Here is a 19899-nt window from a genome sequence, read left to right as displayed (position 1 = left end):
GCCCTGGTATTTTTCAGAACTGAGAAGGGGAGTGCAAAAAGCATGACCCGCCTAGGCCGGATATGCTTCGAAACAGTGACTGCCGGCGCCATGGGCTGTCCCCTGGCGGTGAAGTGGATGGCATTGTTGGATTTTCGCTGGTTCCTGAATATGACCATCAAATAGGAGGCCGAGCGCAAGCCCAGAGGTTGGGTGGTACCTGAGCTAATGCAAGCCACAAAAGACCCAACTTGGCACACCCTGGTTTGGAGACCCGCTCCGATATGGAGCCTCGACACCCTGTCCAGGCCCAGTCGACCTTGTCAGGTACCAAAGAGCGCCGATTGGAAGCTGTCCCAAAGGTCGCCGAAAAATCCCGCAGGAGGAGCCGGTAAAGCTAAGCAAAAGAAAGGTAGGCTTCAGGAACGGGGAGAAATCCCAACACACCCTCTTCCCACCGTCCCGGTGTGTTGTTCCTCGCTTGCAATTGCCCACGTGTAAGCGGAAGCGGATAATGAGGGGCTAGCGACTCAGGGAAACAAAGTTGGTGTCTCGACCACTGCGCCCGGATACAAACTTGTTGTTGTGTCTGGTGCCACGAGAAGAACTGTGAGCAGACGTGTCGATTTCTGAGCCAGCTTCTTCCAACTCTTTGGCAAAGGGAGGGCACTGGGCGCAAACGACTCGTTTCCTGCAAGGGAGACGAGAACGCCGGGCGTGTCCACAAAAAAAAAATTGGCAAGGTGCCAGCGGTTTCCAGTATGACAGGTTCGCGCATCAGTGCAGACTCTATCCCAGGACGTCAGCCGTGCATACCGGTGGCACTAACTGGTGCAGGTACAAAATATCGCCTCGCTCAGTGAAAAGTCCTCGATTAGGAAAAGATGCTCGCCAAGGTGCCATGTGTTGAATGTGCTGGGGTGAATGGATCCTTATCCTGCATGTTGTCCGTTGTCCCGTCCGTCGGTCGTCCAGTCGGTCAAAAGCCAGGGTTGCTTGCTGTCTGGTTACAGACGCTAAAGTATATTGGATCCTGGAATTCCAGGCACCGAAGTCTGCGTAGGATATATCATGGTATCGCAAATGGGCGATAGCCTACTTTGGCCAGACATCCGGACTACACTAGGGATGAGCGAAGGGTCCCAATCGCCCGCCCACCATCTTTCAAGTGGGGCATAGTGACCGTTGACGACCCAAGGGCAACAAGGGCGAAAAGTTCAAGATAGAATGAATGCTTGGTGTAAGGAAAAATGCAATCAGAGTGCTCTCGCCCCGGTTGTTGGCACCCCATCCCGTGGTTGTTGGGCAATCGGCCAGCGGCGTGGGATCCGTGTAACACGGCAAGTCGATAGTCTGTCATTATCGGATGGTTGCTGCAGAGTTTGACTTTGTTCAAACCTCAAGGACGCTTGTCACAAGAGGTATGCTGGCCAAAGGTCACACAACGCCTAAAAATCAGTCCGTCCCTTTCAAAAACTCATAGTGCGATGCGCCAGAGAATGCGGATGACGAGTCGCAATGCTCACTGGCATTGACTGGCCCAAAATTTGCAACTCGGCCATCAACTAGACAGACGTTGAGCGATTCCGAGGGCAACAAGTGGTGCGGCGTAGAGCAAGGGCGGTCACTGGAAAAACAAGCCGGGAATGGCAAAAAGCATATTTTCATGCAAGGGTGGTGAGAGCGATCAAGGTTGAGATGCAGGGATTCATGACTCCGACTGAGATGACAGCGGTGCTCCAGAGGACGAGGCATGAATAGACGAGAGGTCACAACGACATGGTCGATGGACCCGAGTAAGGAAGCCACTGAAGCCACTGCATCCGAACAAAGCAGGAAGATAGAGCACCGTGCAAGCCACAGATGACAAGGGCCACTATGAAAAGAGGAGGCTGGGTGTATAGAAAGGCGTGCACTTACGGAGTACCGTAGTCTTGCATATGGAAAATCAATAGTCCCGCCCTTTCCGGAAAGATGGGTCGAACGGATAGGCAGGTACTTCGTATTCTCAACATCTCAGCCATGTCCGGTAGCTAACTAATCTTGCAGCGTATCTCTTGTCACGGCCAGGGGGAAGCGCTTTCCGACCGAACAGAGCATGGGTGGTGAGAACGGCAGTTCAATGGACGGATTCTCAGGAATGAAGGAATCGGGGAACCTAGAAGGATCGAGCGAGGTAATGGCCGGGATTCAATTCGCATCAATCGGAGGTAGGTAACTCTAGGTAGGAATCATTTTCTGACCAAAGAGTGCGTGAGGTGAAAATCTTTGCTGGTTGTGCTGCCACCCACAAGGTCCGTGCTCTTGCATACCCAGACATTTGGTATTTGGTAGGGCGAATGGGGATACAGCCATGATAGCTCGCTTCGAGGATAGTGAGAAAGTTAGTTGAGCGGTAGAGAACAATGGGTGGAAAGGGAAAGAGGCAGGATAGCGAGAAGTGTGAACAGGAGACGAGGGAAAAGGAATACGCGCGAGAGAGCGAACAGGTGCGCAGAGCCGAGAGGAAAAAGTGGGCGAGTTGGGCGAGTGGACGAGTGGATGAGTGGGCGGGATCCGAATTCTCGTCCTTCTCTCATTTTTCTCCCACCTGCTTCCCACGCTGACTGCGACGCTTCCGCCACCTACATCACCCACCGCGATTCCTTCATCATCCCAAAGTATCATTGCCCTTGCTTCCAGAGTCGTTCTTTCGGCCGAGGTCAACTAATGGAAACTAGGTATACACCGTTAACCCACGTCGCCCGTTGCTCAAGAAAACTCTATCACACACGGCCCGCACTGTTGATCCTTTCCCGTTCAAATACCACATACCCTCTGCGGTGGTACCGAGTCAGTCGGCGGCCACCGACCGTACCCAGCAGCACTCATATTATTCGACCACCACTGTCTATGCACGGGCCACTAGTTCATAGGGTCAATCTGACTTTTCCACCTCGCCGAATAGCAAGACGGGACCATGTCTACGCAGCGTGGAAAGACTGCTAGAAGGTGAAAGCGGTTCTAGGTTGGTGCTCAATCGCCACTGATCAATCGAACCAGGCATACTGCTGCTCCAGCGGCAATAACACCCACAACCAACATTTGCAATGCTCCTCCCGTGCAAGCCTGGTAGTTCTCCTTCCCAGTCCAGCCCCGAACGACTCCAGTCTTGACATATCCAAAAATCAGCAGCACCACTGCCATTAGCCCAATGCTCCACCACAATCCGGCCAGAACATTATTGCGGGCAACAATGAAATATGGTATCAACGGAATAAAGCCACCGGTGAAATAGCTGATACCGAGTGTAAGTGCTGAGAGATAGGGTCGACCCGTGTCTGGCTTGGATGCTTGGAAATGGTTCCGCATGAGAAAGTCTTTGAGCAGCGGAGTTGACGCTTCCATGTGATCTGCCACTCGTTTCGTCTCTTCTGTCGACAGTCCAAATTGTTCGAAATACTCCTGGACAAAGGCTCTTGCTGCTTGCGGTTCGTGCAGGAGGAGTTGATTGCAGTTACGGTCTGTGGCGTTGAAAGATTCACTGTCCTTGGTCAGTGTATGCGAAAAGAATGGAGCGATTCACATGTTTGGACATACCTTTCGCTTTTGGCACCAACGTATCCTCCGAGTCCCATTGATATTGCTCCCGCAATCAGCTCTGCGAGCCCTCCCAGGATAACCACTCTGGTGTCTCCTAGAGCCGTCAGACCAGCGGTGAGAGCGAACGGAACAGTGAGTCCATCAGAAAGCCCCAGAATTGCATCGGAGACGACCCGCGCGTTGATGCGGAAGTCCCAATCGGGCCAAAACCATCTCCGACGTCGTTGCGAGCTTTTGTCTGAAAGGAAGACAGATGCCGTCTGGTCACGTGGATTTTCTTGGAGCGTTGACGTCCTGGATAGAAGCGGGCGGTTGGCTTCGAGGTCTGCTGCTGTGGGAAGTGTTTGCCTTTCCTGGCCCGGTGAGTTGAAATTTGGGACCCTCTCGGAGTGCCATTTCTCAGGTGCCATGCTGGTATATAATCTCGTTGACCTGAACTCGCCGGCGGTGTGAGGGGACGGGACAAAATGTGCGGCTCTTGGTGCCAATGCTCGCTTCAGACAGGGCGTTGAATGGTTTTCGTGAAGGACCTCGAAACAAAGACTCTCAGCTGTCTTCTTGTCTTATATGATTATGAGGAGTTGAGGAGTTGAGGAGTTGCTGTGAGTGTTACTCCTGAGGGTGAAGGAAACGGCAAAGGGCTCTAGCCAGCCAATCAGAAAGCGCGTAAATGTCAGCGACAGATCTTTGTCACTTCGGATGTCCAAGTGCAGCTGAGACCGCAACTTACATTCCGGAGAAATATGATTGTCTTATGTCTATTGCTCGACTCTGGTGCTCAGCTTGCGTGGTTAATAGAGTGCTCCCTCGCTATTCGGGTTGTCGGTCCTTAGCGGGCAGACGTCCAAGTCGGCTGAGACACACGCGTACTGACAGCCTTGTAGAGCGAGTGGCCGAGATGACCGAATGACCGAGAAGAATGAGATCATCACTCGGTCTCGGTGGAAGCGTTCCTATATACGTAGGAGAATTCTAAGGGCCGTAGCACTGCGCATCAAGTCCATCACTTCTATCAATTCAGCTCAATATGCCCAAGTTCTCACTCTCTGTAGCTTCATGCCTGCCTCGACCTTTTGTAGCTGCTTGTTCACGGCCGCTGCTCACGATGACGTCCCAGCATTCAAGGCCAGGAAGGAGCACGGTGAACAGGAAGGAGCCTCCCACCTGTTCGACTCTCTTTTAAGCCTGCGTTATGTCTCTGCAGTCTTCCTCTCCTCCACATTGTTTCCATCCCAACTTCATTCACTTTCCAAGCATCGAATCTTGAGCTGGGCTCGTGCCGTCAACTCTTAGCAGCTGTATTCGTTCACTCTGTCTCTACCTCTCCAACCCACTCCATCCAGACCCTAAGTCTTCCTTCCAATCACGCAGCTGCTCCTCAGCCCGGCACTCAAGACTCAAGATGCAGAGCAAAGCTGTCTTCCTCGCTGCCATCCTGGCTTGCGGCACCGCGTCATTGTTCTCCGACAAGGGGAGCAAACGTGTCGGTGATGGCCTGAAGCTAATACCACGGGATTCAAAGTCGAACAGCCAAACTCGCAGTCCCCTTCCCATCCAGAACATCCTAGCCTTTCCAAACTTCCCTGCTGAGCTTCGAAAGAGGGCACCGAACACGGACAAGGGGTGCTTCGCCATCAGTGGCGAGTACTGTGAAGACTCAATCAACTTCCTTGCCTGCGCTGCGGATGCAGACTCCGGGGAGTGTGTCCTTGGTGCGCAGTGTGTCATCACCTTTGAGGACTGTCTGCCTGAGATCGAATTGCAGGCTCGCCAGGACGGCGGCGGTTCACCCTTCGACCCTGAGCTCTATCTCCGATCACCAAACAACGCGGATTCCAAGTTTAGCATTGAGTTGAAGCAGCCCGCCATGTTCGGCTCAAACGCCGTTGATGAACATCATCTCCAGGCCCGACAAGACGCAAGGATCAGTGATGAGATCCAGGCTGCCATGCCGGCCGAAGTCAAGGACGCCATGCTCAACGATCCTGATGCTGCCGAGTCTCTGGCCAATGAATTCTCTGGCGGTTCGGTGCCGCAGTGGTATGCCCGACTGCCTGCAAGCGTTACCAATTATTATGCCACCATTACCCCTCCGCCCACCATGACCGGTTATGCCATCAATGAACCAACAAATGACCCAGAAAGACAAAGCCTTGACAGCTGGGTAGCATCTATTCAGGGTTACAAGGATCTCATCGCTTCCGTCTCTCGAGCCGCCGCTTCGGAGTCAGACTCCGCCAGAAGAATGTCCAGGGCTGCCTCGGAGAAGTCCAAGTGGGCAAGCGAAGAGAGGGATGGACAATTGCAGACCAGCGCCTGGGAGCAATCAAGGCTGGCTGTATCAATGTCTCGCCATGCTGCAGTTGAATCAAGCTACGCTGCATCGGCGTCTCGAACCGCGTATGGGAAAAACGCTCAGACCGGACAAGGAAGTGGTACGACCACCAGCGACGTGAGACTGGCACTAGGATCGAGCATTGTTGGTGCGGTAGTGTGCCTTGGGTTGGCCTTTGGTCTGTAAAGCCTGATTTCAACACGTTGTCGACGTGTGAGGCGTTAGATGGAAGGCCGGGTAGGATTGTCCCACATGACATAGTCGTTGGGTATTATTGTTAGGGATGAGAAGTGATCATCACCTCCAACCGCCTACTCTTCCTTCATCCCACCGTGCTCGCATCTCTCTTCTCTTTTCTAATGTCGTTGCGCCTTCTCTTATCCTCCGTACCCACTCAGTGACTTCCTTCTCACTTGCTTTGCCATCCTTGGTACCTCCGTGGTAGGCGTCGTCATCAGTGCCACCCTCAAGGAAGCTCTCTTGCATAGCTTTTAAAACCGCTTCCTGCTCATTTATGCTCGAGACTAGCCGCTGATACATCTGTCTCGGGCCCCAAGGCGCTAAAGCATCATCCATCTCTGTTTGTTTCCGGCGCCACTGGGTCTGCAGGCTCGTATGGTTTAGGAGCAACTGAGCAGTGTCATCGCGTAAGGCACGGAGTTGACTCTCAAGATGAGCAACTTGCTGAGCGAGCTGAACGTTTTGCTGGATGGCCCTTTCCAAAGGGATGAGCGAGGAGCGGTAGGACGGGTGTTGGGAGGCTAGGCTGGCCACCAGGGAGGGATTATTGAGCAGCGGTTGGAGCTCATTTAGAGGCTTGTTGGAGACGTTAGTTGGGAGCCAGCGTTCAGGGATGGACGGCGGCGGAATCGGTTGGTAGGGCTCTTGAGGTGGAATCGATTGTTGTGACTGGAGGCCGGGAATGGGAGAGCCTGTCGGGTGTCGTTCAATTGGGAGTGGTGGTTGCGGACGCGGAGAGTCTACTTTGCTGGGCACAGCTGGAGCAGGGTTTGTAACGGAAGCCGACGAAAGAATTGGTGTTGCAGACCGGCTGGGGTCGGCGCTTTGAGAGAGATGAGATATGGGTTTTGGCGGTGGAGGGGGAGGTGGTGCACCAACGGTGCCGGTCGGTGATGTCGGAAGCGGTGGCGAGATTGGTACGCCAGGCGGCACTGTCCCAGCTGGGGGTGAGGTATAGAATGACTCTGACATTGTGGCAGGCAGGAAATGTGTCTCTCTCCTAGGGAATGAGAGCTTTCGAACCTCCTACAAGCTATACGGAGACAAAGGCGTGGTGGGATCAGTGGAGCGGAGATTAATTATTCAGCCTTGTGAGAGATTTGCGGAGAAAGACGAGGCTGAGCGAGTGAAATTCTTAGCTCAATCTTCTTAACTGCACTTATCGACCTTCGCAATTTCGCACTGTTCTCTCGTTCACCTTTTGTCCCTTCCACCAGAATCTTCTTAAGGGACGACTTCTTAGAAGTCTCCGGATTCTTTCCCCATTGCCCGCCTCCACACCTTGGATTCTCACCTCTGCCACCTTTTGGTCGCCGAAGCCGCCTTCAGTCCACGAAGCGCAAAGACCTTCTTCTGCGCCAGCCTCTTTTGACGTGTCACCGGCGCCTCCTGATCGATCGCTTTTGTCCGATCCCCATATCCACACGACCATATTGCAACCATGGACTATCAAAATCGGGCGGGATCAAAGTTCGGGGGTGGCGGCGTAGCCTCCCACTCCGCGACAAACACCGATCGTCGCGAGCGGCTGCGAAAGCTCGCCCTCGAAACCATCGACCTGGACAAAGACCCGTACTTCTTCAAGAACCACGTCGGCTCCTTCGAGTGCAGACTATGTCTCACAGTCCACCAGAACGATGGCTCCTATCTCGCCCACACCCAGGGCCGGAAACACCAAACGAACCTCGCCCGACGTGCGGCGAGGGAACAGAAGGAGATGCAAAAGGATGGAAACCTGATGGGCGCGGGGATGATGGGGGTCCAAGTCCGCAAGAACATGGTCAAGATCGGGCGGCCCGGGTACAAAATCACAAAGATCAGAGATCCTCTCACCCGGCAAGTGGGCCTGCTCTTTCAACTCTTGTACCCGGAGATCGCGCCCAACATGGAGCCGCGCGTCCGGTTCATGAGCGCGTTCGAACAGAAGGTGGAAGATCCGGACCGGGATTACCAGTACTTGTTGGTGGCGGCCGAGCCCTATGAGACATGCGGCTTCAAATTACAGAGCAGGGAGGTGGACCGGAGGGAAGGGAGATATTGGACTTGGTGGGACGCCGACGCAAAGGAGTTTTGGTGCCAGGTTCTCTTCAAGACGGAGAGAGATGAACGATACTCGAACGTGCCTGGGCTGGCACCAGCAGCGACAAAGAAGTGAGGGAAGGTCGCTTGGAACAGTTGTAAGACGATGAAGGCGTGGAATCCGGGATTGGTTGTGTCCCTTGATTCCTTTTTTTTATTGCTCTACGGAAGAGGGACGGATCAGTGAGTTCCTTCTTGTGCTCAAGCCTGGCTATGATACCCAACGGAATACAAAGGAAAGCTATTAGCATCAAATCTCGGACTAGTCTGGTGCATTTGTAACTCTGAGACCCTTTCCTTACATTGCAGGCCATATATTTGAACCCCTAATGCCTTGGCCGTCTTCACGTTCGCAACGAACTCCACGGCAGACAATGCTAACCAAGGCATCTCTCTTCCGGCTATGCTTACCGGCGCAGTTCATAAGGCGCAAGCAATCCAATTTTGTGCCTCCTTGGCTTGGATTCGCAATGCCAGCAACCGTTCAACCTAGATTTCGTCCCAATCTTTCGAATAGTCCTAGTACTTCGGTAATTCGTCTTTCTGCCTATGAGGAGTTGGACCGAGTTGGAGGTTGTCCACGGGTCATAGGTGTCAAAGCGACGCTGAGGCCCCGCCAATGGTACCCGCTAAACAAGGAGAATTTTCATCCCTACAACACTCGCATGGTCCCCACACACTGAGCAGAACACTATCTCTCCCACTTCGAGTCGTGCCAGTCTTGATCCGTCGTCTGGGAAGGCTCAGTCCTTGAGGTCACGGTCCTAGTCAAAGATCGAGAAGCACCAGGCTCTGTCAGAGTTGCTAAAAGGATCCTGGGATCCTTTTGTGAGCCACATGTGGAAACTATAGGCGACTTTCGCTGTACGTCCTGAGGATAGAGCAGCAAGGCTCTCTTGTCGTTGTTTTGATCTACTACGCAGAGTATTGTCAGCTACGAAGCGAGCCATACAGGTTCCCACACCAGTCTATTGATTAGTTATACTGACTATGACCTGACATTGTGTTGAAACAAAGTCTCTCGAAGTATGCTGCACGCGTTGGGGCGAGATTCGCTAAGAATTCTAGGTTCCACCAAGAAAAGTGGCAAATATATGCAGTTGGCAGCCTTTGAGACTGCCTTCCTTTTCTTTTCCTGTTCCCTTTCTCCCCCTTGTGCTTTTTTTTTGTTTCCTCCGAAAGGCAGATGGGAGATGGCCTCGGCGAGGCAAGTCGAGCCCGATGGTATCGTCCAAGCGACCCCCCCCCCCTTGTGACACTGTCATTACTCGTACTTGGTCCCTCTGATGGTACCGACGGCTCTGTCCGCACCTGAGCCCTTGCCTGAATACTATCCCTGCTTTGGGTCTCCAGCTTTGATCGGTCCATCCGGTTTTGCTGGCTCGTTTTCTTCCCGCAACGTCCAATGCATGCCCGAGGGAACGTCTACCTCGTCCAACTTTGATATGTCCAGTCGGGATTCCATGCTCATCACCAGCTCTGGCGGTGCCTGTCTATCGACATAGTCCTTGCCCTGTGAGCTGGCGACGAACGTTGTGGTTGTGGTGCCAGCACTGATCCCGGCACCGGTGCTTTTGGCCATGCAACGTTCCAAATTCATCGACAGTGTTTGGATTTTGGGTTCGCGACGAGCGTCCTCTCTGGTGACTGAATGCGGTTAGAATGTGGCTGCCAATGATGATATCTTCTCACCTTGCAGACCCACGTTTTGCTCATAGATGCCATGGGCCATGTTCAGATTCTCCGCCGTCAATCTTGCGGGTAGAAGGCTGTTTGCAAGACGGCCAGTGCTGAAGAGTGGTTTGAAGTTGGCGTCCATGCTGTGAAAGGTGACGAGGTGGAGTATCCAGGGAGACAGAGGCGTCAGAGGGTAAAGTTTCGTCGACAAAGGTACGAGAAGGGATATGAAACTTTGAGCAACCACATGGCGAGTCTGCCGTATTTAAAGCAATCCCTCTGAAAGGCCAAAGCGAGGTCGAATCTTCAGATCGGGGCAGAGTTGACGGCGAGGTCAGACGCCACACTCGGAGACGCAGCCAAATTTGTGGAAGCAAGACAACACGAGCATATTCAACGTCGCGACTTGTGGGCCGTCGGAAGGTCGAGCCCGACACCCCCGCCCCTTGTAGACAAGCCATGAGAGTGACTCAATGTGTCTTTGCTGATACGATTTGACAAGACCGAGCAGCCCAGCAAGGAAAAATAGGCACAGAACCCATTTTTCGTGTGATTTTCAGGATAGAGTTGGTGGCTGGTGCCGTCACTAACTCACTAAGTGGCACAAGCCGGCATTAGAGCCTCGTCAAGCCCGTTAGCAAGTCACGCAAGTATCCACAAAGCGGTGCTGAAACCTGCGACGAGGAGCTGCTGCACCATATCCATCGGCCCCATTCCCCGCGAACTTCTTCGGTGAGATATTCCCAAGGCTTTGCAAATTTTGGGTGGTTGACAAGAGTAGAATCAGCTTCGAGCGTTCGTTGGGAGATGTCCTGTGACTGCTCCATTGCTCGGATGGGATTCTCTGATGATCTTTCAGCATACGCATTCATTCCCACTTCCGCGAGACATGAAGGCTCACTGCAGAGAGTAGCTGAACCTAAACAGCGTTGAAATTGGTAGGGCTACTCCACCAAAAAAGTATGAACTGCATCCCCATTGCTTGTGGCACAATTTTCAACGGGGACAGCGATGTGACGGGTTCTTAAAGTGGCCTGGTGCATCGAAGCCTAAACTCCCAAGTCGATAGAGCATGCCTCCTTTGAACAATAGCTTGGGCATCCCCGTCGGAGCGCTTCTCCCCCGCGGTTCCCCAGTTGTCCCTGCAGACCGATTGGAAGGCGGCTTGCTCTAGTGTGCGTTGGGAGAATTGGATCCGGCGCGGAAGATAATTAGACGACTCATCCGCGCTGGGGAGTCAGCCTCCCGGTCAAGAGCTCAAAGGCTCTCCTGGAACCTACAAATAATCACTCTGAAAAGCTTCCACGTTGCTTGAAGACCAAGGCTCTCTCGTTGCCCCTCTGCACACTTCCGTCGGTCGTCCTGGGAGAGTTCGGCCGCGTCTCGTGGTGGAGCAGTGCTTTTGCTCGATGATGTTGGCCCTGGCTAGCTCAATGCTGTGCTGGACCTTGGCATTGGAGAGCACTGTAGCTGACTCGATGCCTCTGCGGTCAAGAGCTCGGCCTCGGTGGGTTTGCAGATGATGTGAGCTGCTACCAATGTGAGGGTGATTGAATTCCAGCCGGGTCTCAGCAAGAAAAGATGACTTGAGCGTGCAATATATGGGGTAATCTGTAGACACCCCCGGCTTTGGAAGCACCTTCCTAAAGCGGTTACATTATGGAGAACTAGATAAGTACGGAGTACTTGGTATTCTTAGGTATATTCGAACCGAAGACGACTATCTCGCTCGCGAGACCCTATGAGTGGGTGCAGCTTAGCTAACCGCGTCGCCAAATCAATCGCGCAACCTTCCACCAAGTACTTGGTATCTAACGATCACCATGCCAATTATCCAACCATTTCTTTGTTGATTTACAAGATCGCCTGCGGGTGCATACTCTGATGTGCAGCCCTACTTGCGCCGTAGGCTTTTGCGGCACGAGATTATTTATGGGTCTGAGCGAGGACTTTGTCCGATTCACGCATCCGTCCGTTTCTCCATCAGTGGGCATCACTGGTTGGGTTAGTGGCAGTCGCTGACGCCTTCCTTGTCGGATTGCTACTGTATGTGCTTAAAGTGCCATTGGGGAGTCTAGGTAACATCAATCAAAGAAAGCGCAGCCAGCATCTCAACGTGGCCGTGTCATGTCACCTGAGCCTTCCTCGAATTCGGCGCCTTGCCAAAACTGCTGGGCGTCAGGCATGCAGACTGTCTTGGAGGCTTATTCGCGCATCCTGCACTCGTCAGCTCTCATTTTTGACCGGTGTGTGTGTGGGCAATGTTTGCAGTGGTGTTGTATCTCTGAGGCGGTCGACTTGCATTGCGTGAACGAGTTGGATTGGCTGAGAACAGCAGGGGTAACACCGAATCAATGCTACAGCCTCATTGTCGAGAATCCGGCTATCCCGCTTCTAGTGCCCAGTGAGAGACATAGGTGTCGACGGAGAGGTCAGCAGCCCAACGTACGATGTGTTTAAAAGAGAGAAGCCCTTGTGGGCAAGCATCGCAGCCTGAGTGCTTTCCGCCACCAGATCGCCTCGACTCTTTGAGAGCGTACCGGTTTTATCGGCTTCACATCTATCAGTATGGAAGCTTTGAGTCTCGCAATTTCAGTTCCCCCAATACTGGAAAATAGCGTGAAGAGTGTGCGCCTCTACCGCGGATGGAAACGTGTCCCCGACGACCTCGACCGAGCGGCAGCACGGGTGGAAAAGCTACAAAGTATCCATGAAGTATCACTCCACTACGGCGATCTTCCAGAAGAGTGCAAACAACTTTTTCCGGACGCGGCAAGGGCTGTTGTCTCGATGACAAAATTACTACCCAAGGCAATCACCAAACGCTCCAAGATGCGTTGGCTGACAGGCGACAGAGAGGTATTCGAAAGATTGGCGTCAGAAGTGGGAGAAGATATCCAGAGGGCTATATTTCGTTTGCTTATGCGATTGTAAGATACTTAATCGATCGAGCTGGATGGAACTGACATCTCCATGCAGGATTCTCGCACAGACGTCCAATGACTTAGAACATGACCCGTCAGTCCCTATGGAAGCGGTCGCAGAGACGCAAGGAATCGAAATAACTGTCACGGAGACAGAGCAGTGGGATGCAGCAAAAGAGAATGTTCCTGTTGTTTCACTTCGTCTCCAAGATTGTTGGTGTGCTGGAGTCTGGGTCTATCGAAAGATCAATCGTGTATTCAACGTGCACGGCATCTTGACGCGGATTATTCAATCAATCGCGCTTCTCAGGGTCGTACCTGCGCGCCGCGATACCATGCAGAATTTGGCTCGACGCCTGCAAAGTGCCATGCATTGCCTCGTCTCGCGACGCTGGCTAGTGGCTTTACTTAACCAGGGTCGCGTCCTGGGATGGTACGAAGTGTCTCCAGAACATGAATTCTTGAGGGCCTCTAAAGAGGGTAATGTTGTGAGAATGCGGCAGCTTCTTGTTCTGCGGAAGGCCTCTCCTTTTGACGCCACAAAGGAAGGGATCACAGCTTTGTGTCTCGCAATCCAGTATGGTCGACATGATGCTGTCAAGCTGCTACTTACTCAAGGGGCTCTCGTGAACCGCGTCTTTGGCGTCAAACAGACATCTCCACTGTGCTGGGCACTTCAGCAGCGACAGTTGGAGATATGCAGGACACTTCTTTCTTATGGGGCTTCTTTCGATCACGTCACCGCCCATAACTGGTCCCCTCTATATTATTTGTGGCCATGGGACATGGAAGTAGGTTACCGGCACCCCCTTGCATCCGAGTTCATCACCATGCTACGCGCCAAAGGCGAAGAGTTCCACATGTTGCACGAAGACCACGTTGACAGTCGTGGCTGGAGCCTTATGCACCGTGCCGCAATTTTCGCCGAACCAGCGGACTTGCAACTACTGATGGACTATGGCGTCGATCCCTTTGTGCTCTGTGCTGACTCTGACTGGACGCCGCTGCATTTTGTGGCCGAGTATGGCATCCCCGAGAACTTTCCCATCTTGTTCCAGGCATACGAAAAGAAATTCGGCTCGCAAAGTGCCCTTGAACTCCGAGATTTCAGAGGCTGGACACCTCTGCATATGGCCACAGCAAATGGCCATTTCGAGCTTGTCCGGACCCTGTTGGACTTAGGAGCTGACCGAAAAGCTCTCACGGGACCAATCAAGGACAGAGATTTGCCAGAGGGCATTCGGGGCAAGAAGTGCTCGCCTCGGGAGCTGGCTTGGGCGTTTGGCGAGTCACGCGGCCATTGTTTCGATGATGTCGCCGCCGCCATCCCTGAAGACCAATGGTCCGACGCCCCAGAATATCCCGAGGACAATATTCGCGGAAGACCTTTCAAACTCCCTGCGCAGTTGTCGAAAAAGACGGTGAAGAACATATCTGGCTTCGCTCGTCGGTGTCGCCAGCTGCGACAACTGCTTGATTGAAAACCGGAGGCTCGAGGACTTTTGAACGCCGGAAGCCTGACGGACTCCAGAGATGAAGAGTGCAAACGCGCACATTATAAACCCGCTCACGAAAGATGATTGTTGCACGGCACGAATATCACCTGTCTACTTTAGTCTTGCTTTTCTAATACGATGCTCTATGCTTCAGTACGCTTGAATCTCCCAAAGAACTCCATCACCAGCGGGGTCGCGTCAAAGTACGTTGGACCGTGTCGTTCCTGGCTGTCATTGTTGAGCGGATACCGTGACGGCCATCCGTGACCGAAGCCAGCGATTTTGTAAATGCTCAATCACACCCTGCACATGCTGCTCGTTCCGTGCGCCTTACCCGTGGTACTCCAAACATTCTTCTCAACTTTGCCGCCGTGCAGGAAGCTGTGCTTGCCCTCCAGATCGACACGTCCGTTCCTCTTCGCCCAGCCTTGCAGCCACTCATAAACGTCGTACGTCGGCCCGTCCGGCGTGGTTTTGCCCTCGTAGGGGATCACGGGGTCTGCATCGCCGTGGAACTCGAGGATGGGGACCGGGAGGCGTGAAGGGGTTGCATTTGCTGAACAGAGGCTCCTTGAGCGCCTCGTCCCGGTAGACCGCGGCTGTAGACACGGCGACCCCATCGATGCGGCCGGACGCTCGCGGGTCGCATGCCAGCAGCGCAGCGAGCCCTCCGCCGTTGCTGAACCCCGCGACGTATACCCGCGTGGCATCCACAGCGTAGGTCGCGCATGACGTGGTCTAGCAGCACGTTGACGAAACCGACGGTCGCGGTCCACTGTAACTTCACTCCCTCAGGGTACACGACGATGGCGTCCGGGTTGAGCACTGCATTGGACAGCTGAGTGTGATGCTCGAATTCTGGGGCTGGTTGCCCTTTCTCGTGCAGCGCGACTATCAGCGGACACGGCACGCCAGCCTTGTATGCGTCCGGGGGCGTGGATCAAGGCGTGTCGCCGTGCTGGCCGTAGCGTGTCGTCGTTGATGTCGTACGGGATCGTTCTATGACTCTCTGATGCTCGAGGCGGAGCGTCTCCTTCCGTAGCGGGGGACATTATAGCTAGAGTGGACAAGTAAGTGCGCTGGATGACATCTGGGGGACCGGGTCGTGTGGTTGGGCATATCAAGAAACCATGCTTCCAGAAGGACTGGAGATGCGTGACGTCAGAATAACGCCCTGTAACTCCCTGGTTTTGTTCTGTTGCACTGCCGTCAAGAGATGGTGAGATGATAGGGTGAAAAGTTAAAGGTATGGTACGGGATAGGCGTGTTTCGGCCAAGCATATGGTGTAGTTGCAATGAGTGCATAAATCATCAGGAGCTTTGTTCCAGAATAGAGGTACTGCGAATGCTCGTCCGGTCCCATAGACACAAGTCTTCTAGCGCCCTCCATATGAATGCCATCTCCTTATCTGGTGCGCCTTCGCCATGCAAATGAAACCAGAGTAAACCATATTTCCATGCTCATCAGGCATATCCGCATATTGCTCCTTGATTGTTTTCGTATCACATCACCATCATCCAGATACTTGCGCCTTGCCCTGCAACATGACATCCCCAAACTCCTTGAGACTGAAATCCCGGTCGACAATGTTTTCCCACGCACGCTGCCTCTCTTCCTGTGCCTTTTTGTTGCGCCACGCCCAGCCAGGCTTGCCGCGGCCATCTCGATCATCCGTTGTGGAAGCTACCTGCGCTTGGCCTTCTGCCTCGGATTTTGACTGCATGGCTGCAACCCTCGCCGAGCTGCGCGTGGCGGTGCCGTTGGCCATTGCTTGTGACGCGGGCTGCTGTAGGTCTTCGATTTGGCTTTGCCTCTGCGATCGCGGGGGTGACAGTTCGCCCGGGGCGGCTGCGTTGAGGTGGTCGTTCGCGGGAGTGTGAGGGCGGTCGCTCTGAGAGTTGTCGCCGTCGTTGTCGTTGTTCATGTCTTCCGGGTAGAGGCTGTCGTCTTCGAACCCTTCGTCGATGTCGATGGTGTCGTGCAGTGCGGACGGTGAGGAAGAAGTGGACGTGGTCATTGTTTCGTCCAGGTCCATCACTAGGTGAGAGCACAGGCCACAAATTCACTAGGGCGCGGGTGCTGCTGATGGAATCCTCTTCACTGTGGCCCAGCCCTGTGTCTTCACCCTCCGTTCTAGGAATGTGACTTGGAGGTGATGATCTTTGCTCATTGTTAACGATCAGAGGTTCATGTTATGCGGAGTAGATGGGGAAAGCCGCTCGGGATTCCTGCTTTTTCGGGACAAGGGAATCTCATCCTGTAGCCTTCCCAACCGTCTCCTGATCTGCCCCCGTCCTATATCTATATCATTCTTGGGGGCTAGGGGTGCAACCGCGTCCATCCCATTGCTATTATCGAGTTTGTCTAACAGCGCTGCAGGACAAAAGCAGGCAACACGAGAGCGTGCTGTCATATTGGGTTTTGACCATCCGGATAGCCCAAGGGTCACCAACTGCGCAAGGCTTCTTTTTGCCTCTCTTGAAGTAGCCTCGAAGAAATGATCCAACTGTGGTCGACATGCATTAGGACCCAACATTGACGTAGGTCGACCGCTGAGGCTCTTCTAGCTGGACAAACCCGGAATTCGAATTCCAAAGCGGCGTCACGTCGGAGCTGGAGGCTCTTCAGCCTTGTGACAGGCTCCACTGTTGCTACTTCGCGCCAACCTTCTTTTTGTGATTTCCCTTCCCCACGCCGTCACTCTCTCACAACATCAACCCATATCTGGTACCACAATGAACGTCCCTCACAGCATGTCAAGCGGCAAGGACCCGTCTGTGCGCTTCCGTCAGGGTGTGCTGAGCTTTTCTTCCGCTGGAAAGCTGCAAACCCGTCCCCCGACAACCCCAAAGTCCCAGGACAGAGACCAACTAGTGAAAGTTGCCAAAGAAACAATCTCCGTCCTCCCTGGCCTCCTCGTGACGCGACCGGATGCAAAGCCAGATGGCTACCTCTATGAAAAAGACGGCGCCACTCCGCTCGATCAGAGCTTCTGCCCAAAACTGGCAAAGACAAAAGTCCGCGTGATCAGCAGCGACACTATTGACGCCGCCCTCCAACTCACCCACGCTTCATCCAAGAAACCAGTCTGTATCCTGAACATGGCAAACGCAGTTCGCGCAGGTGGTGGATTCAGAACTGGCGCCCTCGCACAAGAAGAAGCCCTTTGCTACCGCACTTCTCTGCACTTCACGCTCAAACTGCGCTTCTACCCAATCCCAGACAAAGCCGCCATCTACTCTCCCACTGTCCTCGTGATCAGAGAGAGTCTCGCAAATGGCCACAAGCTTCTCGACTGCCGAGACCCCAGCCAGTTGCCAGTCATCAGTGTCGTCAGCGCAGCGGCCGTCTTTCAACCTAGTCTAGGGTGCAACCAGGCTCTGCCTAACCAGGACGCAGCCAAGTTCTACGCCAGACGAGAAGATCGGAACTTGATGAGAGACAAGATGCGCGTTATCCTTCGGACCGCCATCAAGAACAGACACCGCAAGATTGTACTTGGCGCTTTCGGCTGCGGGGCATTCCAGAATCCTCCCAAAGAGGTGGCCCGTCTCTGGTCGGAGGTGCTCCAGGAAATCGAGTTCTCGGGCGGTTGGTGGGAGGACGTGATTTTTGCCGTGCTCCGCCAAGGTTCGTCCGACAACAACTTCAAGTGGTTCTCACAGGAGTTGGATGGGCTTTTGGTCTGAAGCGACAGGGGGCGGTCGCGGGCCAACTGGAGGTCTACGATCAAGCGGAAGACTCAATGGTCACTGGTATGTCATCAAAGTCATGGCCGACAGAAGACTGCCATACATTGTCTCCCCTCACCTCTCCGCCACGTCGAACATTGGACTCTAGCAAACTTTGAAAGAACATGCTTTGTTCCGCTGGTGGGAATGAATGGCGAACGTGATGAATGGGCTTGACAAGGCCGTCCCAACATTGAACTTTTTAAGAACTCCAATTAGAAATGCTGGCTTCATGGTCTCTTTTGAAGCGCGAGCTACCGCTGATGTTGCAATGCAGGGATGGTTCTTCACCAGTGACTTGGTACCTTGCTGTTCATTACAATTGCAACTACCGACGACGACTTGGACTCATAATCTACAAGGCAGAAAGGGGCAGCACAGTTCTAATGCCCCGACAAGTGCTTTAACCAACATGCACCCTCACCCAGGGGACCCGCGGAGGCAATGTCTCTTCTCTCCCATAAATGAAAAAAATTCCCCAATCCGTGTTGCATGGCTGTCAGAGGCCCGAGCGAAGGACGATATTCTCTCGGAGGCGCATGTTTCTCTACTCAATACGTTTCGGTTAGTCCCAGACATGCACCCCGTGAATGACATCGGTCTCGTGCTCACGGAAGTGTATAGTGTTCCATTCTCCAGGGACGACAGTTGGGCGTGATGGTGGGTCCAGTCTGTGCTGACATACTGGAATCGCAAGGCCGAGGCCTGTACTTCGATACCGGTCACGTAGGGCAAGGGAATGAAGGATTGACCCGGGAGACTCTGAAGCTGATGTTGAGCCGACGTGCTGATGCTATGGTGCATTGACGGTCCGTTGCCCGAGGGCAGTCGCTCCCTGCGCAAGTATCGCCATAGGAAGGGTAAGCTTGGGGTACACATGACCAACAGCGCTATGATGCCGACGATGGTTTCGGCCGTGAGGCCCATGTTGTAGGGTTAGGTCGATAGTCTTTTCTATTCGTTGTTCGCGCCGTTGGCGAGCCGAGGTGGGTGTGGATGGAGCAGTAAACAGGTTCCAATGAGAGAAAGATGCGAGCGGGTATAGATTGCATTGATTGTGGAGCAAGACAAGATGCACACAGAGAGTGAGGGAGATAGCTCCGACGTCTTGGACGGCTAGGTATATATATATATTGGGGGTGTATGTGTGTTCTCGACACAGTATGTTCCTTGTCTGCATCAGTACCGGATTGCGAGCCATTTAGGACTATCGCGCCTTTAAGCGGAGTAAAAAGGGTAAGTTTATGGTGGAAGCTCGCTTCTAATCGGCTCACGCAAGGAGCTTCGACGAGTGATTGGACGGGGCAAGTTGCGAAGGCCCAGCAGTCCGCCCTCAAACCCTGATCTCTGCTGACTGTAGAGTCGTATCACCTGTTTGGCTTTTTTTCTCGTTCATGGGTTCCCCCCCACCGCAGAGCATTCGTACAGAGCACCACCCCGTAGGCTAGTGCCCTGCCAAGGGGGTCTTACGCCGAAAGCCCCATAAATTCTGCAGTCCAGTGCAGCCAAGGCGACTTTCAATTATCTTCGTGCGAGCAATAGCGAGCTGGAGTGGCGAGCTGGCTCTTACGCTTTGCCCTCGGTGCCAAACCCGGGCGCACCACGAAATGCGATCCACAAATGCGGCGCCTCGTGCCCCTGTTTTCCGGTTACTAAGTGCCAGAAATCATCTTACCTGGGGCAGACTCTGGAACGTCTCGGTAGGGGATGACATATTGCGGCCCCCTACAGCGGGGTGGTCAATTCGGTTGGCATCAAAAGCTGGGAAATTCACTCTAAAGTGCAGCCTGACGGTTGCAACCAGGAGAAGAAATTCTGCGGGAACCGATCCCGCTGCATAGCCTTGGTTTTGATG

The 19899-nt window shown here is 53.6% G+C and overlaps 8 protein-coding genes across 9 annotated transcripts; 4 read left to right on the top strand and 4 right to left on the bottom strand.

Moving 5' to 3' along the window:
- The first annotated feature begins 2579 nt into the window (after positions 1 to 2579).
- Positions 2580 to 4293, top strand: PV07_03497. Of its 2 annotated transcripts, none has more exons than XM_016390223.1 (2): positions 2580 to 2639; positions 2700 to 4293. In XM_016390223.1, exon 2 carries the CDS (start codon positions 3520 to 3522, stop codon positions 4012 to 4014), a length of 495 nt encoding a protein of 164 aa, XP_016252125.1. In that variant the 5' UTR covers positions 2580 to 2639; positions 2700 to 3519; the 3' UTR covers positions 4015 to 4293. The 2 variants fall into 2 exon arrangements, with proteins under 2 accessions (XP_016252125.1, XP_016252126.1); XM_016390224.1 differs by lacking the exon at positions 2580 to 2639 and having other exon boundaries at positions 2700 to 2970; positions 3022 to 4293.
- A 197-nt stretch (positions 4294 to 4490) lies between these two features.
- Positions 4491 to 7190, bottom strand: PV07_03495 (uncharacterized protein). Its single transcript, XM_016390221.1, has one exon. The coding sequence runs from the start codon at positions 7106 to 7108 to the stop codon at positions 6194 to 6196; it is 915 nt and encodes a 304-aa protein (XP_016252123.1). The 5' UTR covers positions 7109 to 7190; the 3' UTR covers positions 4491 to 6193.
- Positions 4964 to 6082, top strand: PV07_03496 (uncharacterized protein; the record flags this gene model as incomplete). Its single annotated transcript, XM_016390222.1, has 1 exon — positions 4964 to 6082. The coding sequence occupies one exon, from the start codon at positions 4964 to 4966 to the stop codon at positions 6080 to 6082; it is 1119 nt and encodes a 372-aa protein (XP_016252124.1).
- A 112-nt stretch (positions 7191 to 7302) lies between the features above and the next one.
- On the top strand, positions 7303 to 8539 carry PV07_03494 (uncharacterized protein). Its single transcript, XM_016390220.1, has one exon. The coding sequence runs from the start codon at positions 7578 to 7580 to the stop codon at positions 8289 to 8291; it is 714 nt and encodes a 237-aa protein (XP_016252122.1). The 5' UTR covers positions 7303 to 7577; the 3' UTR covers positions 8292 to 8539.
- A 631-nt stretch (positions 8540 to 9170) lies between these two features.
- On the bottom strand, positions 9171 to 10343 carry PV07_03493 (uncharacterized protein). The gene is made up of 2 exons (XM_016390219.1): positions 9908 to 10343; positions 9171 to 9862 (listed from the first exon to the last, which is right to left on the bottom strand). The coding sequence occupies exons 1-2, from the start codon at positions 10032 to 10034 to the stop codon at positions 9546 to 9548; spliced, it is 444 nt and encodes a 147-aa protein (XP_016252121.1). The 5' UTR covers positions 10035 to 10343; the 3' UTR covers positions 9171 to 9545.
- A 4062-nt stretch (positions 10344 to 14405) lies between these two features.
- Positions 14406 to 16498, bottom strand: PV07_03492 (uncharacterized protein). The gene has a single exon (XM_016390218.1). The coding sequence runs from the start codon at positions 16346 to 16348 to the stop codon at positions 15827 to 15829; it is 522 nt and encodes a 173-aa protein (XP_016252120.1). The 5' UTR covers positions 16349 to 16498; the 3' UTR covers positions 14406 to 15826.
- A 507-nt stretch (positions 16499 to 17005) lies between these two features.
- PV07_03490 (uncharacterized protein) lies at positions 17006 to 19165 on the top strand. The gene is made up of 2 exons (XM_016390216.1): positions 17006 to 18608; positions 18669 to 19165. Exon 1 carries the CDS (start codon positions 17049 to 17051, stop codon positions 18000 to 18002), a length of 954 nt encoding a protein of 317 aa, XP_016252118.1. The 5' UTR covers positions 17006 to 17048; the 3' UTR covers positions 18003 to 18608; positions 18669 to 19165.
- PV07_03491 (uncharacterized protein) lies at positions 18544 to 19027 on the bottom strand (the record flags this gene model as incomplete). Its single annotated transcript, XM_016390217.1, has 2 exons — positions 18657 to 19027; positions 18544 to 18591 (listed from the first exon to the last, which is right to left on the bottom strand). The coding sequence occupies exons 1-2, from the start codon at positions 18969 to 18971 to the stop codon at positions 18544 to 18546; spliced, it is 363 nt and encodes a 120-aa protein (XP_016252119.1). The 5' UTR covers positions 18972 to 19027.
- Positions 19166 to 19899: the final 734 nt, after the last annotated feature.

This window comes from Cladophialophora immunda (assembly GCF_000835495.1).
Source record: "Cladophialophora immunda strain CBS 83496 unplaced genomic scaffold supercont1.2, whole genome shotgun sequence".
NCBI lineage: Eukaryota > Fungi > Ascomycota > Eurotiomycetes > Chaetothyriales > Herpotrichiellaceae > Cladophialophora > Cladophialophora immunda.
The sequence above is the reverse complement of the archived record's forward strand: the minus strand, read 5'-3'. Positions and strand labels throughout refer to the sequence as shown.